General features: G+C 34.1%; 1 protein-coding gene across 2 annotated transcripts in view; it reads left to right on the top strand.

Moving 5' to 3' along the window:
* The window catches only part of LOC145693689 (phospholipid-transporting ATPase IF-like), a 278,001-nt gene that overhangs the window by 229,117 nt on the left and 30,052 nt on the right, over positions 1 to 18,832 (top strand). For both annotated transcript variants that reach the window (XM_081769946.1, XM_081769947.1), the window contains exons 11-17: positions 1,283 to 1,398; positions 2,465 to 2,629; positions 4,597 to 4,760; positions 6,403 to 6,506; positions 13,456 to 13,598; positions 15,265 to 15,501; positions 17,448 to 17,590. In XM_081769946.1, the coding sequence (XP_081626072.1) occupies positions 1,283 to 1,398; positions 2,465 to 2,629; positions 4,597 to 4,760; positions 6,403 to 6,506; positions 13,456 to 13,598; positions 15,265 to 15,501; positions 17,448 to 17,590 (1,072 nt within the window). The remainder of the gene's footprint in view (positions 1 to 1,282; positions 1,399 to 2,464; positions 2,630 to 4,596; positions 4,761 to 6,402; positions 6,507 to 13,455; positions 13,599 to 15,264; positions 15,502 to 17,447; positions 17,591 to 18,832) is intronic.

Genomic DNA, 18,832 nt, shown 5'->3' with positions numbered 1-18,832 from the left:
CTATCTTGGGGAACCCCAGAAAGAACTGGAATAAATAGATTATGCATCTGGCAGAACAACACGTTGCATGCGATCAATAAGATAAATCCTTTAGTAGAGACAGGAATTTGTCATGAAGATCAAATCTGTTGGATAGCTTGTAAAGCAGCAGGTGGATGTCAATTTTATCGAACGCTTTTGAGAAATCGAAGTATATTACATCAGTTGAGAGATTTCTGAAGTACAGTTTATAGCATGAGTAAGAAATTGTGATAGGTTGGTGAGGCATGGTTTATGTTGCAGGAAGCCATGCTGTGCAATGTTCAAATAAGAGGCTGGGAACTTGAAATGTATTGAACAATTAGCGTAGTTTTAATGTGATTTCAACACGTCTGATAATTAAAAATTGATTACAAAATAAATACGTAAATGTATCAAGTAAACATAAAGCATACCTGTCTGCAGAAGACAAAACACATGGAACTTTCATTTAAAAATAAAAATAAAACACCGGAAGAGCTAGTTTAGCACAATAAGTGAATTGCTGCTTCCGACCAGTATTGTATGTAAAACACTCGTCTTTTGTTTTAGCATATTAAGTTATATATTCAAAGACCTGAAATGATAGCTAGGGAGGTTGAACCCCCAAGCTTGATGAAATTCTGCGTCGCTGGCGTTTCCGACAAAACATCTGAATTTCTGAAAAAGAAATGATTCCTTCAAAAATGCAGGGAAACGTTGTCAAGTCAGTAAGGACTCCACAGTAACAGAGCAGTCAAGTTTTTTTTTATTTTTTTAAAAAAAGAAGAAAAGAAAAAAAAACTTCTGCTTCACTTTATGAAACGATGTTAAAATTTTAAACTGGGTTATTCCGTATGAGTACAGTTACCAATATGGGAAAGTATACTGTTAACCGTGTACATTGAGGTTTGTTTACAGTATAGGACAGATTTTAATATTTATTACTGTTAATATTTTCTTTTGTTATATTAATTTATTATTCAAGTTATTTTGTATGTGAAGAACCAGTTATAATTGTTGGTATCGATTTACATTCTTAAATGTAACGAACTAATATTATCGGCATGGAGAATTAGTAAATAACTCTGTTTTCTATATAGTGTTATGTTTTCTGTATAACTTTCAAATCATCGGTTACTTGTATTAAGTTGACATTTTATGCCTTAAGCAGTATAATTTTAATTTCGAGATATTTTATACAATTCTACGCAAATAACAGAATTATTAATAGAGTACAAGAAGGGCCAATCTGTAGACTGTGATTTTTATTCTCTTTGTACAGAGTTGCAGAAATTCTTGGGCACCCTGTTCTTTGAGTGGGACCTTGATATCTACTGTGATGAAATGCAGCAAAGAGCCATGTGTAATACGTCTGATCTCAATGAAGAACTTGGACAGGTAAATAAAACATTGGAAATTTCCAAAAATTCAATGCAATGAGAAATTATATATATATAGTATAGTATTCATATTTTAGCTTTGTATGAAATAATACAGAACAAACCACTCCAGTTACATAAATAAAGACATGTTATATTGAGTTAATAATACATTTAAATAAAAAAAATATACTATTACACTGTATTAATAATATGGTATAATAAAATGTTCAAGTATCAGTAAGGATTTATCTAAAGAAGTGAATATATGTTTGTAGTTCCAAATTCTTTTGTTTTCCAGAATTATCCAAAATTTACCGTATCTTACATTTCAATATAATTTTGTTTGGTTAGACTTTTCATACCGAAAAATAATGCAGTACTTTCTGAACTAAAATTATACCAAAAAAATTAAAAAACGCTCTTTCGGCTGGGCGGCATCTTTCATATTCTACACAACAACTTTTACAGGTTCACTGAATTAAACTTTGATAATCCTTCATTAAAAGAGACACGTAGGTTATCTTTCTTGTGATTTCTTACGCGTGTATACTACGATAAACCTTGTAGTTATCTTTCAATGCAATGCTTTGACACATTGATGCTAACAACAAGCAAGGAAGAAAATTATGGATGTAGTGAAAAGACAGGGAGAAAAGAATAATGTTAGAATTACATTGGGAGTCTCTCACATAATCCGCATATGTATGATGATTCGTTGAGTTCAGGTCACAGCGGGACTGGTCATCAGGTCTTGTGTGTCATGGGCCTGACCAGTGTTCCCAAGGGAGGCACACTTATTATTCTGGGAGGGCACTGCTGGTACTATTCTACTGATTATAATATTATATACGTATTATTTTGGTCTCCTCCGGGGAGACACTCTCAGAGCCCCGGGAGAAGGGGCAGTGTCCCCCCAAAAACATGTCTGGAAGAAACACTGGGCCTGACTGCCTCCGTGTGACGAAGTTCGTCACCGGTTCCCATTGTAAGAATCAATTCTTTTGAAGAGAACGTACCCAAATTTATATATATTTCTTTCTCTTTTTATATATATATACTGTATATTTCTTTCTCTTTTTTAGGTGGAATATTTATTCACAGATAAGACTGGAACATTAACAGAAAACACGATGATATTTCGCCGTTGTTCTGTTGGTGGATTGCCATACGCAGAGGACGCTGGGAAATTATATCTATTAAAACCAGACGGTTCACTGGAAAAAGGGGTGCTTGTGGAAACTATGTCTGTAAGTATTACTGGATAACGAAGAACTGCAGATTTTGCCTTCAAACAACATTGTTACCGTGCAGTATAGTATACAGGGTGGCCCAAAAGTAGGTATACACCCTTGCATTGATCAAGTATAACATCCTAGCTTATGGGCTTATTTTCTTCGGCTCTTCCGAACTTAAGCTGTAAGTAAAAACACATGAAGAACAAATAATAAAGAAGCTAAGTCTACCTGATGGACAACAATAAGAAATGATATAAAATGCAATGGCCTGATCAGTAAGGTACTGTATACCTACTTTTGGGCCACCCTGTATTTAGAAGCTATAAATAAATGAAGAGAAATAGTAAGGTATTGTCATTAAAAATGAAATGAAACGTAATCTTTGAGTTTTACGTACCACAATTCTGTCGGCTAGGATAAAGGAGACGGTGATGATGAGAAGTGAATAGAATAGTGGAATGAACAAAGTGGGAGGAAACGGAACGGAGAAATCCCACGCACACGGTGTTTGTCTATCACAAAGTTTACTTGGCGCAAGCTGGAATCGAACGAGGGACTCTGTGCACCAGAGTCGAACGCTCTAACACTGAGCCACCGCGGTATTGTAATTTATTTATTTTTTAGATTTTTTTATTTTAATTATTATATTTAACTGTAAATAGTGTGCATAACCAAATTACAACATTTTAACAATATATTGGGTGAAAATTCAAATCTAATGAAATGTATAGGTTTACCAACTTCACGTACTTAAGATTTTGAAAATTATTATAGGTGCACGGCGTACGCAGAAGTTCATCAAGGGGGAGGGTTCAAGCTCCCAAGCTCAGATAATTTCAGAAATTTGTGTATATATGTTAATATCGTAAATGTTTATTTCTGTATGTCGTGCTCAAGATCGAGTGGAGGAGCTTAAAATCTCGAAACTCCGTTTGCGCATGTCTCTACGTGCATTTTTTTTCAAAGCTCCTCTTTACTCGATTTAAGCTTTTGTCTGTCCGGATATTCCTCCGAGGTGCCTGAGCCGTTAATAACCAAATTTGATATGGTGATTGAGGAGCGCACACTGAGTGTCGTAATGGGTCGCATTTCCCGATCGAAGATACCGCTGAGGAATAATCACCGAAAAACAAAATGCCCATATATTTAACCTTATGAAATCATTTGGCGTGCTAATTCTCATTGTAAACAGGGGGCATGGTGGCTCAATGGTAGAGCGTTCACCTCCGGTGCTTGGGGTCCCTGGTTCGATCCCGCCTCGCGCCGTGTGCTTTGTGGTGGACAAACACCGTGCACGTGGGTTTTCTCGGGGTCCTCCCGTTTCCTCCCACTTTCTTCATTCCACCCTTTCACTCATCTCTCATCATCACCGTCTCCTTTAGCCTAACCGGCATAAGCGTGGGACGTAAAACACAGATTTCATTTCATTTCATTTCGGGATTCTCCCGTTTCCTCCCACTTTCTTCATTTCACCATTTCACTCATCTCTCATCATCACCGTCTCCTTTAGCCTAACCGGCATAACCATGGGATGTAAAACTTAAAAGATTTCTTTTCATTTCATTTTCTCATTGTAAACAATGGAAAACAGAATTTTCAGTTTCACCCTCTTCGTTTTGTTCTGCGAACACAATTTTTCAAAACTATTATGCTTTTCACTGATGTGACGAATTCAACTGTTTGCATGTCGTATTCGTTCAGGAAAAACAATTGATATACTATTTTTTTATATGAATAATAAATAAAAGTCGTTCGCTTGACGCTTGCAATTAATACATGTACCTAGTTATTATCACAAGCTCCTCCAGCACTATTACATGTTCCAAGGAATGACATTGGCGTTTACACAAAACTCCTTGAAAAGCAGCACTAGTATTCATGTAATTAATAGTCAGTAATGCATATGAGTTTATAGTTCAACATTGTGCGTATTCTGTGCCCTACAATTTACTTCGATATATCATCTGTTTACTTTTCAGGCGGAGTTATCTGAGTTCTTCTTAGCTTTAGTGCTGTGCCACACCGTCCAAGTTGGAGGGAAGAACACGGATATTGCAAATGGCAACCTTCCAATGGTGGGGGAAGAATTGGATTACCATGCATCTAGTCCTGATGAGAAAGCCTTAGTGGAAGCATGTAAAAGGTAACGAACCATTCGTCCAGAAAAGCAGAGCTTTCTTCTTCTTTTTCTTCTTCTTCTTCTTCTTCTTCTTCTTCTTCTTCTTCTTCTTCTTATTATTATTATTATTATTATTATTATTATTATTATTATTATTATTATTATTATTATTATTATTATTATTATTATTATTATTATTATTATTATTTAATCCCCGGCACAGAAACAAACTGGATTATGATTCGAGAAAAAGTGGAGCAGTTTTTCGCAATTTGGAAACATTTTGTGACATAGCAACCATATACTCCGACTCGAATGCTGATTCATTTATTTCTCATTTGTCAAGCGACATTACGAGAGAAGAAAGTATAGTGATACTGAAAAACAATCCAATTCAAGATTTTAACGAATTTACATGTTTCATGAACCTTGCATACCGAAAAATTTACTTTTCGATTACCATCCGTTCGTCCAACTGTATGTACAGTCACGAATAGAATTTAACGTATCTGAACCAAATTTTACACTTAATATTTTTTTTTAAACAAAAGTAGGGGATCAAAGTTTTGTCGTAGCCCCAAAAGTGAGGGTAGTTTAATAGAGGATGAAAATTAAAAAAAAAAAATGAATGCTATTTTTTCGAAAGCTAGTCTTAACAATTTTGTTTTATTGTTTATAAACGTATATTTACAAACTTGTAAGTCATTTTTCAGAAAAAAAACTCAGCAGGTGTTCTTTACTCTTGCGGGTGTGACTACTTTTCAATTTATTCTTGCAAAAATAACTAATTAGATTTTGCTCATATTTCATAAACAAGCATTTGATTTAATATCCTCACAACATTGTATAAGTCATTTTTCATGAAAATATCCACGATGGGGTTAGTTAATTCTTGGGGGTGAGTTCCAGACAGTTTTCCGAAAACGCCTATTATAATTTTGTTCATACGTCGTAAATATTTCCGTAATACCTGCAGCATGATATGATTTAATGTAAGATATAGGAACAAGATAGTTTGGTGCGGCGGACTGTATCTTCATTTTTCTGTGACACCATAACATATAGACAACTGCTTTTCATTAGTAGTTATTAGCAAATATATTTTAAATAAATTGCTTTTAGATTTTTGAATTATCTAATTCGCTTATAACCATTATATTTAAAAAAAAAAAAAACCCTCCTCTATTGGTAACTGAAGATGTACAATCACCAGTAAAAGTATATACCAACTTTATGCATGTTCTATCGTCAACATCCACCAAATAAAAGAACCAATTTGAGTAGGAGTTTCAAGAGTGTATAGAGAATTACTCTTTCTCAGCGTTCAAATAAGCACTAAAACTGATCAAATCGTTTGCGAAAGTGAAAGATTGGCACATTATTTCGTTGGAGACTGTGTAATGTTTAAATAATTATGCTTTTAACCAATGTCTTGTAAGATGAATGTTTAAGGGTTTTCAAACGAGAATTATGGCCGTATTTACTGATAATTGAAATGGTCGAATTGGAAATAAATCATTACCAGCATGGTCCAGTACAGTAGAGGTTATTTTTGAATTTTGACAGTTGGTATGGCTTTTAGCATCGTCATTTGCTACCAATATACTATACTGGCTTCTGTTGCCTAATGCGATCACTGATAATATTGATAAAATATATTTTCTAGGATTGGCATTGTGTACCTGGGAGAGAAGTCCGGGATAATGTACGTAAAATTTATTGACAAGATGCTTCAATTCAAGAAACTTGAAATTTTAGAATTTACTTCAGGTAAGTGATAAGTAAAAGTAGTTACACACCAACCTACCATCTTTTCTTCTTCTTCATCATCATATTTTTCATCATCATCATCTTTTTCATCATCACATCTTTCATCTTTTTCATCATCACATTTTTCATCTTTCTCATCATCACATCTTTCATCATCTTTTTCATCATCATCTTCATCTTTTTCACCATCATATTTTTTCTCTCCATCTTTTTCATCATCACATTTTCATCTTTTTCATCACATTTTCATCTTTTCATCACATTTTTCTTCTTCTTCATCACATTTTTCTTCTTCTTCATCACATTTTTCATATTCATCTTTTTCATCATCACATTTTTTATCTTCATCTTTTTCATCATCACATTTTTCATCTTCATCTTTTTCATCACATTTTTCATCTTCATTTTCTTCACCACACCTTTATATTATTATTATTATTATTATTATTATTATTATTATTATTATTATTATTATTATTATTATTATTATTATTATTATTTTATTATAAACAAGTTAATACAAACTGTAGAGAACTTTGCTCTCATTAGATGATCCGTGGTGTAGAGGGTTAAAAATTACGAATAAAGTTCGTTGATGAACGTGATCCATTCAGTTAATCCCAAGACAATCAAAAATCGGTTCCCCATGTATTTCTATGGGACTAATTACAGATATCATCCTTGCTTGATGGACTACCCGCACTGCTGTAGCGATTAGCAGGTTAATATATTGTTCAGGATACAAAATACTAATATGTCCGTGGAAGTCAATTCAACGCTAAAATAATACTATATGAATTTGTACTCGACAAATGTAAAGACTAAACATTTTCTATTTTCAAATATTAATTTTTGTTACTGAATCTTTTTGAGTGGGGAGTGGAGGGTGAGGGAAAATAAAAAGTCTAACCAAATTTGAAGCTGTGTACTCTATGATGCTGCTACTTGTGAGCGTTAAAAACCTGAGTAAAAGATGGCAATCAAACAACTACGATTATAATTTGAGTGCAGTGACGTAACTAGGGAGAGAAAATAGGGCCTACGTCCCGGGCGTCGGATTTGGGGGCGCAAAACTGGGTAAGTATTTATTTTCACTATAAGGCAAGGAAAGAGTTTTAGCCAACTAACAATAAAAAAATACCTCAGAAACTTAACAGGAGAACAACAACTCACCAACCTTAGGATCATATCCAGAGAGCACTAGTTAGCTTCAAAGCTGCCGTTGAGGACGGTGGTAAAAACTTGCAGCCAAAAGAGCCCGCAAAGTTAAATTTTAGTTACATCTTTTTGTGTTTTCATTTAACTTATATCGATTTAAGATATTTGTAAAATGTCCGAGTATAATACTTGAGACACTAACTTGACTGTTTGTCATAATTAAATATTCTATTCTAAAGCAACAGGCTGTTGATTCATTCTACACATATCCACATCCCGATATAATTCCATAAACATTGTGATTTGCAGTTATTATGATAAGACTACGAATTTGTCAAGCATGCTACTCTCAGATTATGTGGCAATCAAATACTAATTAGTTTGGTGTTTTATCTTATACTAAAAATTAAATTATGTACTGCAATTTTGAAATAAAGCTTTATCACTTGAAGAAAAAATGGAATAGGAGAATTACTGTGTGATGCCTGTATCAAGTGTGGTCGGGGACGCGTTTTGGTTTCGTTGCCATGGGGGGAGGGCGCTAAGACGAGATTTTGCCCTGGGCGACAACTAGTCTAGTTACGTCGCTGCTTGAATAAAGAGCTCTGAGATTAACTCTTTCCATGAAGAAGATATAAATGGTGACTTCAACTTTCGCCTATTCAAGATTCGCCTAATAACCTCAGGCAATAGAATTTAACAGATGTTAACACAAGAGAAAGTGTAGACGAATCTTGAATTCAAAATTCGCCATTCAAGAATTGCTTAATGCGAAGTTATGTTGGTAGTACTGACAAGAAATGACACAAAAGCTTGTAATTTCCAAATTTAAAAATGTATGTATTTAAAAAATACATATTTAAACAGTATAAGCCCGATTACAGTATATGACTAGACATTATATGTTTGACATCGAGATACGAAAATGTTACATGAAGTTACAAAATGTATTACGGAAAAAATAAAAATGAAGTAACATAAATTCTACGAAAGTTTGCATAAATCATAAAATAAAATTAAACAAAGCACCAAGACTCGGTGTAAGCATAATTACGGTACATGAATATTTAGTATACTCTTCGAGCATCGACATTAAAAACGTTAATTTTTAATTAAGTGCAAACTTTTTAGCCCAGTATGTAGGGGTCTAAACTCGGAAGAAAAACTAGTGACTTAATGAAACTTGCAGGACAGTTTTCCATCAAGTATATATATAGGCATATCTTAAAGTGCCAAATATCCGCCTTAAGCTTCACCCAATATGACTGCGATATCTAATGTGGCTGCCATCGTCTATAGAACAATCATGTTTACATTGATTTCTTACCTTAGGTTCAATTATATGGTCTTCAAACTCATAATAAAATATTTTGTAAATAAAATTTCCTTTCGTTTGATATATAATGCATCTCTGTAGGTTAGGAAGATATAAAGTTACAAATGATAGAGTAGGTTTGTGTCGCTTAATCTTGTATCTTTCTTTCAAAGCGTATTTTTCTGATTTTTAAAAACTCTTTCATAGAGGAGGCAGATTTCATCACCCAGCCAAAATGTTTAAATACATGAAAATACAGGAGGAAACATGGATATGTTATTCTGTTTTTACATGAATTTTCAGGAAGTGACACGCCTTTGTTCCTGTTCCATAAAGGGAAGAAAACTTGTTGGAAATTACTCAAGAAATAGACAATTTAATTGCAACATTTTGTGAGTATATTCAACAAATCTATTACGAATCCTGAAGAACTAGTAAAAGTGGAATATCATTTCCAGTTACACGTTTATGCGTCACATGACTTGTGACGCACTGGCTCTTTGTCGATATTTCATGTACAGAAGACTTATTTCACACCAGTCACTCATCCCTCAATTTTACACATAAGAGCAAGTGCGAGAAGAAGACACGTTTTGAAGGTGTACCATCAGAAGCAAACTTGGCTGGAGCAAGATATCCAATTAATGATTGGAAATCGGAGGATGAAATAAAGAATGCTATCTAATTAGTTGTTTGGACATACCAGCACCAAACTCTTTTCTGAAGCTGATGAGTTGCAAATGTAAAACTCTCATGTACTTAGTCCAACTTTTCATATTCGACATTGTTTTACTCAGACATGTTCATTAATTGAAGGGAAATCATATTTTTGGAATAATAATAATAATAATAATAATAATAATAATAAAAAGGATGAAAATGACATTTTGGCGTTATCTTAATATTGAACTACCCTCGAATTATATGTTACTCTTATGAATCTTTTGAAGTTCCTTATTTCTTTTTATTTTTAGTTTTTCGGTGTAATAAATACCTTCCCTGTTCTGAAAGAAGCAGACTTCATTATATGAAACTTAAATTACTAAAATATAAACGTTCTCCTTAAAACTCGTTGTTTCAACAATATTTTTCATCTGAACCAGCTGTGGGTCAGACCCAACCCAACTGTCCCAACATTGCAACGTGCCAAGGATTTTTGTGTATTTTATGTAGTATAAATTATTTCTATCGTTTATAAAAAACAATTTTGCTTAAATAATGTTTTCTCTATGGATTATTTTGGTAAATATGTTTGCAGAAACTTCTGTATAATGCTCCATTATTTTCAAATGTACCATATTTTGTACATATCAACTGTAATTATGGCACGTTGACATATTTTATTTAATTCTTTTTACTTACATACAGGGGTGTAGCCAGCAGGTTTGTGTAGGGGGGGCCCGTCGTTTTTGAGGGGAGGCCAGCTACAATGTACAAAGCCAAAAAAATATGTTGCTGCTAGTGTTCTTGAGGCCTGAAAGAAAGGAAAATTTTGGTTTCCTTCTGTAAAACTAAAAACACTAGTTTAGCTTATTATTATTATTATTATTATTATTATTATTATTATTATTATTATTATTATTATTATTATTATTATTATTATTATTATTATTATTATTATTATTATTATTTTCTCCATAAATTATATTCAAGATAGTTTTTATTATGCTTAATCAAGAACTACTGTCCGAGACCAAACGCTATACTTTTGTGCATAACTATAAAGGTAACTAAGAAAGTTCTGTCCCTTTTCGTGAAGGTCTGTGTTCAATTGGACCTCACACCGTGAGTTGAATGCGAGTGGAGATAAGGCGAAGGTCAGTTGTTGGTGTGGTTATATACAACATACTACCTGGTTGTGGCAATTCAGATACACCGTGAATTTGCGTAAAGACAGAGGGAACATGGGACATCCACAGAGCGTCAGAAGAGCATGTATGCTGAACGAGTTCGAATGGAGGTCAAACGCCGCTGTAGCGGGGCAGAAGATATGCCAGGCCTTTGGTGAGGGTGTCGTGACGACGCGGACAGTGCAGCGATGGTTTAACAAGTCTAAGGACGATGACGAAATACCCGAATACACCACGTGCCGGAAGACCAACACATGTACGAGAGGAACTGGGACTACAATTCAGTGTGTGGAGAAACCATTCGGCAGCACATCCATCAACTTGGGAAGCACTACAAGTTGGGTCGATGGGTCTCACATGTTTTGACTCGGAGCCAAAAGGCAACGCGGCAGTCACCTGTGTTTTTTACTATTTCGGAGCCATTTCTGGATAGGGTGTTGACATGTGATAAAAAGTGGGTCCTATACAAAGCTCCAAGGCGCCATCATCATTGGTTAGCATCCCATGAAGCGATTTCAAAACAGCCGAAACCAGCACTGTACTAGAAGAAGGTCCTTCTGTGTGTTTGGTGCATCATGCATCGGGAACTGCTACCAACTGGTCAGAATATCAATGCAACTGTGTAGTGTCAGCAGTTGAGCTGTGCTTAAGAAAAACTCAAAACTCTGGAGCCATCACTTCTGAATTGCAAATGGGTCCTCGTTTACGGAACAACGCTAAGTCCCACGTGGCAAGGATGACTCAGGACACCATTCTCCGCCTTGGATAGGAAACAATATTGCAACCACTATATTCCCCGAGTATTGCACCGTCCGATTATCACTTGTTCCATTCTTTGGACAATCACCTTAGAGGACGCCAGTTAAAATCCCTAGTAAAAGTCCAAAATGCACCTGATACCTTCTTCGTTTCACGGCCCACCAAGTTCTACCGCGATGGATTCCATGGCCTCCTAGAACGTTTTCAGAAGGTTGTCGATGCTGATGGGATCTATTTTTGATCTTCTAGGTTAGGTGACATATCGATGTTCGAAGGTGGTGGGTGAAAAAGCAACAAAACTTTTCTTGGTTACCTTCATATTTAAATATAAGACCTTGTATACAGAACCTATCTACACAAGATTGATTTTTTTGAAATTTCACTTAATTTCTTTCCGGTTTCCTGACAAAAATATTTATTTATTATCCGTGGCTTAAAAAAAAAAAATATATATTATTTTATTACACTGAGTAGAAATAAAAGAGAGCGAGAATGAAATCCAAATTGAATAAAAACATTGTTTCTCATAAAATTTTCCATCCTCTATGTCTTTTAAAACACTTATTAAAGCATATAAAAATATACTGTACTTACAAATCAGTTTAGTATCTCTGTTTTATGGCTGTATTTGTAGTACCTTGTTAAAATGTTTGTCTTCAAACTGTCAAATATAAATCGCAGTAAATTGTGTAATCTGCTGTCACAAAAAAGTATCCTATTTTTCGATCGGTATAAGGAAGAGATACCATACTATTTTTCGATCGGTATGGAAAAACATTTCTCCATACTATTTTACCATAAATTATTAATTGTTAATAAACTTTGTTACTTTTAAATGAATGAAGCGAGATAATTTTACTATGATGTTTTAAAAGCTGGTCATTTGGGGGGCCAGGAAACCATTTGGTGGGGGCTGGCCCCGATGGGCCCCCCCTTGGCTACACCCCTGCTTACATAAATATTATATGTAGATTTATAAACATAAAAAACGCTTGGAAAAAACACAGGTACAAGGTTAAGCGATACATGCCTACTCTATCATTTGTAACTTTATATCTATCTGACCTACAAAGGTGAATTGTGTATCAAACAAAGGGAATTTTATTTAGAAAATATTTTGATACAAGTTCCAAGACCGTAGAATTGAACCTAAGGTAAGGAATCAAGTTTATAGAAATCATAATAAATTGTTCTATAGACAGTGGCGGCCAAATTGGATATGGCAGCCATATTGGATGAATCTCAAGAGGAATGTTCGGGGACTTTTAGGATAGTACTTTACTTGATGAAAGGAAACTATCCTGAAAGTTTCATTAAGCTACTACTTATTGCTGGGTTTATCAAAATTTTCCCTTACATACTGGATAATTTAATAAGAACGCGAAAATAGTTTCAAGAGGAAATGTTAACTATTAATGAGACAGGACTACCAACGTATGCGAGTCAAACAAAGTTTTTAAAAAAGTTTAACTTTCGCCTAATAAGAAAACTAACTCTATCAGCACATTGATTGACATTTGCATAACTAGCAGGTACCGGTATTAGGTGAATCTTGAATAGGCGAAAGTTGAAGCCCCGATATAAATAATGCGTACGTCTATATGTCTTGTGTTATTGTATTCATATGCTTTAAGAAAATGACTGTAGTTAACTCATAAAAATAGTTTATTCTGAAATACCTTATAAGTTATCTGTAAAATATTTAGTCTTATTTTATTTATTTATTTAGTTTTATTTTACATGGCGAAGTTAAGACTAATTATGCCTTGTCTCCCACTTGGTCAAATATCAATAATCAAAGAAGAGATTAGCCTAATAACTCATTTTACTGTAGATAATAATTGTGTTTGTTTCTGTTTCTTTTTAGATCGTAAGCGTATGTCAGTCATTGTGGAGGATGAAGAAGGAACGGTGTGGTTGTTTTGCAAAGGAGCAGAGTCAAGTGTTGTGCCATTATCAGAAAACGGTCCACGGGATATCACTTTGCGACATATCGGAGAATTTGCCATGGTAAGACAGCTTAATTTTGGGATGCTGGAAGATGGTGTGTGTAATGAACAAGTGTGTTTGTTTTGTGTGATTGGTTTTTGGAATCTTTTACAAGTTTTATAAATCTTTAATTCTTTCATTTGGTCAAATGCTTATAGAAATTCAATTAATTGTGATAAATAATCAAGCTTACTGTGAACAGTAAAAAAATGTGCAAATAATAGGCCGAAATAAGATATCTAGTTTAACAAATTCTTTTCATCTTGAAACCTAAATATTTTACAATTTATTATCAATTCAAGTTGTTATTATAATTTGTTAATACCTAAGGCAATGCATTTTGTTTTTGCCAATACTTAACACAATGTATAAAATAAATTCGACAATTGCAAATCAGAATCATCAGGTACCATCTTTTAGCTCTACCCTAAAATACAAAGAAATCTATACAATATTTTAAAATATTACGTTCTTATTTACTAGAATTTTCTTTCACTCATAAATTTTGAAATTTTGCATCATCCATCTGGCTCTTTTCTTGCTTCTAATCAAGAGTGTTTGTTGCGTGTTGATAAGTCCACAGCACTCTAGCATGATGGGCGGCTGCCTCCTAACTGCTCCATGTGACAGGAAGTTTCTATCGAAATTCTCTTTCATTAATCTTTATAGATTCCTCTACTACGAGCAAGGCAGAAGTTGGCTTGGTCCTGCCTAGATTTCTCTATACCAGTTAAACCTAAGATGAGATCCCCTATCCACCACTTGACGAGATTCCTAGTGGGAGTTCAGCTGAAAATATAATAACTGAAAATGTCCTGCATCAAGTAGTAATTTGCGCAATGTGGAGATGAAAAAATACATTTAGATCCTTTTCAGTCATAAATTAACTGTTATTTAAACGTCATGCAATTTCAAATGAACCATTAGACCCTCAATCTTTTGATAATGCCCGCACTGAAATACCGATTCGCTTAAGATTAACAAAGTCAAGCAGTGTCGGTTTTGATGCAAGGAAAGATGAGTGCTCGTTCGTACTCACTAAATGATGTTGGCATTGCGGCGTGCTCAGCGTTGTGAGGACAATTGAGGAGCTAGTTGAAAGGTAGAAGTAGCGAATTCTAATCTAGAAAGCCATCATTATCGGCAAGAAGAGCTGGTGTGCTGAACACAGATCACCTCCAAGGCGCGAGTGACACAAATTGGCTGATAAATCTTGGCTTTTAAATGTTGTTGAGCCAGGAGTTGAGTTAATAATCTTTTATGGTTTTCTTCCACTGAAGTAATGATATAAATAGACTAAATCATGGAGTGACTTTTAAAGAAGCCTTTGTTCCATTCCCCACATTTTAGAGTTGAACCACAGTCATTCGAGCTGCTAGCTCCAAATTACAGTCAATGAGTATTTCTGCGAGAATGACGTCACATTGATCACCAGTAGAGTTGGTTATGGTTGCTATTACACACATAAGTATGTCTAATGTAAAGGTAAACTTGAATTTTCTTCTTTTGCTTTCTCCTTATACAAATCCACTAACAAAATACTTAAATATACAAGCAAATTAAGTACAGTTTTTAAACAAATATAGTGCAAAGGTGTTCTATTACTTGTATTATTATTATTATTATTATTATTATTATTATTATTATTATTATTATTATTATTATTATATGATGTGTTGTTTTACAGAGAGGCTTACGGACGTTAATGGTGGGCTATAAAAAACTAGAGCCGGAGCAATATGCGAAACTAACTGCAGCTATTGAATCAGCTCGCCAGCTTCTGTCTGGGCGAGAACGTGCAGTCTCAATTGCTTATCGCAAAATGGAGGAAGGCCTCACAGTTCTTGGAGCCACAGGAGTGGAAGACCAGCTTCAGGAGAAAGTCCAAGAGACTCTGGAAAGTCTTCGTGCGGCAGGGATTAAGGCAAGTTTGCACTTAAATATGCATTAGGCTACTTTTTATTTGAGGTGGTGCGAGGTATATAACTTTAAGACGGCATCAGAAGGAAGTAAAGTTAGACACCAGGAAAGCTCTTATGTACAAATACTAGAATATTATACGAAATCTAAAGTATGGTTCATGTAAGTAAGTTTGTTTACTCGTAAAACTCCGGTCCGAGTTCTGTTAATTTTCCATATCTCGGTAGTATTATTAATGAGAAAGCTGAAATGAAATAAAAATAAAAGTATGAATGGTAAAAGAAGCATTTAAAAAAGAACCGAGAATTTTGAGGATCTTTAAATAGTAGTTAGCCTATATGAGTAATAGTAGTTGTCAGGGAAGAACTAGTTGAGAAGTAATGGAAAGATTAGACGCTATACTAGTTGTAATTAGAAAACCAGCTGAGAATGCTCCAAGAGCATTGCTAGAACGAACTTAAAAAGAATGGAGAGATGGAGAGGGAAGGATAACTGTCATTGTTCCTAGATGTAAAAGTAAATCTTTTTATCCGCACCTTCTTGTCTTTCTCGCAAAAATTAGTAAAAGATTATCTCTCTATAACTCACAGTTTTCGAGATATGGCTGCTTAAATATCTACAAATTCGAACTTTTTGGCCAATATCTGGGGAACGGTGGCCAGTTGGCCAGTAGACAGTTAATCAGTGGCCACTGGTTACTATTTGGTACCAAAATGTTCACCATCCTCTTAGATATTGATCAACACCAATATGATCTCTGTGTGATTTCCACAGTGGCCACCGGTTACTATTTGGTACCAAAATATTTAACATCCTTTTAGATATTGATCAACACCAATATGATCTCTCTATGACGTACGGTTCCCGAGATATGGCTCCTTAAATCTCTGGAAATCGGCCATTTTTTGGCCAATATCTCGGGAACGGTAAGAGTGACGCGAAAAATTTAATTACTTTCTCTGATAGTTTTTGATGCTCTATCGAATGCAGGTTCAAAATTGAAAAAATCACAAATAACAGACAGACGGACAGACACACAGACATAGAGAATTCAGTAACGAACTTTTTAAGTTCGTTGAAAATTACTTGTTCTCAGACAAAACTTACAGATGCTTCCACTGTAACTTTCTTCTGTCTAATTCAAATTTGAAGAAAGAACATTTCCAAAGGCATGAAGATTGTGAAAATATAACTGTAAATAACATTATAAGAGCTAAATGTTTATTTTACCTATTTCTATCTGTATAAATTTATGAATATGAAACTAACAGAGTAGGTTCACCCCTTAGATCGAAAATTTGTTTCATGTTTGAATTGATAACTAAGAAAAGCGGCACTTACTGCTTGGTTCAATGTAGATTGTTATTTTTGAAGATCAAATGTAGAAACTCAAAAGCAAAAGTGGCCGGAGGTTGGTCCTTACACAAATCTGAAGATTAAGGTGTGCTTAAAGTAGTGCAAGGCTAGTTTTTTTGCAAATTTCTGGATTCTTGGCCGAATCTTGTTTTGTAGTTTACGAATATTTGTTTTTGATCATATTCCTTGTTTATCTCATGAATTTCATGTATTTATTATTATTATTATTATTATTATTATTATTATTATTATTATTATTATTATTATTATTATTATTATTATTATTATTATTATTGTTATTGTTATTATTTGTTTCATCGATGTTTGTTCCTTGCCATACTTCTTATTTTTCCGTAGCATTCTTTCAGAGTTTTAAAAAATAAATTGAAGTCTGTAATTGTTGAGAATTTGTTTTTGTATTCCAGCGATCGTTGATGATGATATTGTGACATAAATAATAGATGAGTTGAAAACTTATTTTACATGAAAAAGATACGTTGCATGTGAATGATTAGTGAATAAATGAGTTAGATTTAATAGTTAGTAAGCTAGATTTGATTTTTGTGTACAATACTTTTATTTTTCTTTGTACAGGTGTGGATTCTGACGGGTGATAAAGTTGAGACGGCTGTGAATATTTCCTTCTCTTGTGGCCATTTCAAGCCTGGTACAGAACAACTATTTATAACAGACCACACCTCAGCCCAAACCTGCCTTGAGATGCTCAAAAGACATTGGTAGGTTTATAATTATATTCAATTTGATTCAAAGTTTTGCAAATGCTCATCGCTGCTCAACTTTATCCTATCATCATCATTATTATTATTTGCGTAATATACAGCATTCTTCAGATAAGCACTTCTTATAAGACGAACTTACAACGTTTTCGTTATCAGTTACCTCTATCAGCAGATTTATCTTTCAACTTGAAATATATTTGAATCAGTAGTTTTGAAAAAGTCATGAGTCAGAAAAGTTGAGTTATGCTGTTTAATTTTTGACAATTCCGATAGATACGAAATGATTGACCACCGTTTGAGAAAGTAGAAGTTTCTTGTCATTGTACGAAAGGAGCGATTTGTTGTGAGCAATAGGTGTTACAAAATAAAATAAATAAATAAAATGTTGGACTAAAGCAAAATCGTCATTGCTGACTCATGACCTTTTCAAAACCACTGATCTAATTGTTTAACTTTTTAAACTATAAAAAGTATGAAAAAATATTGACTTACTTGTTAACTAAACTGTTATAATGGGGAATATAATAATACACTGTCACTAATTCAGCCATTTCTTCCGTAGAGGGATGCCAAATTAGTGAACGTTCCGGATTATTGGGTGCGCTTTAAAAAGTTTTTTGTTCTTACATTACGTTATATGTATTTAATTATGTGATATTGGAAAATACAATTTAATACATCAATATAGTACAGATTTGCTCACAAATGTCATACACAATACTATAAATTGAATGCAAGTACTTCTATAATACAGTACAGAGTACAGTATACAAAATTTTGAATTTTTTACCCAGTACTTGACGTTTTCAAACATATCAATAGTTTTGGTTTGTTTTTGAAAGATGCATGTAATGGCTTGCTTTGTCTTGCTTTGTCTCGTCTTACGTGATCACGATATAAAAGAAAACCCTTCTGACGACAGGGTTAGCGAAAGTGTAGCAGCTATATTCATACAACTGGTGTGTCATAATGGTTAGTGGTGTTATTGAAATTAATAAATTAAGTTCTTTGTTTAACGTTCCACGATTAAGTAGTGAAGCTAATTGACACAGTGTTGATAATGGATGAAATAGTGGAATGAAGGAAGTGGAAGGAAATGGGAGAACCCTGCGAAAACCCACGCATATAACAAAATATATATATCACTGGCTCGTAAATAGTAAAATTGACCGAGTTTAAATCACTTTGTTAAACCTTTTATTACCTTTTGAAGCTTCGTAAAACGTTAACTCACATACA

Source organism: Thermobia domestica, chromosome 8, assembly GCF_964235325.1.
Source record: "Thermobia domestica chromosome 8, izTheDome1.hap1.1, whole genome shotgun sequence".
In the NCBI taxonomy this organism is placed as follows: Eukaryota; Metazoa; Arthropoda; class Insecta; order Zygentoma; family Lepismatidae; genus Thermobia; species Thermobia domestica.
The sequence above is the reverse complement of the archived record's forward strand: the minus strand, read 5'-3'. Positions and strand labels throughout refer to the sequence as shown.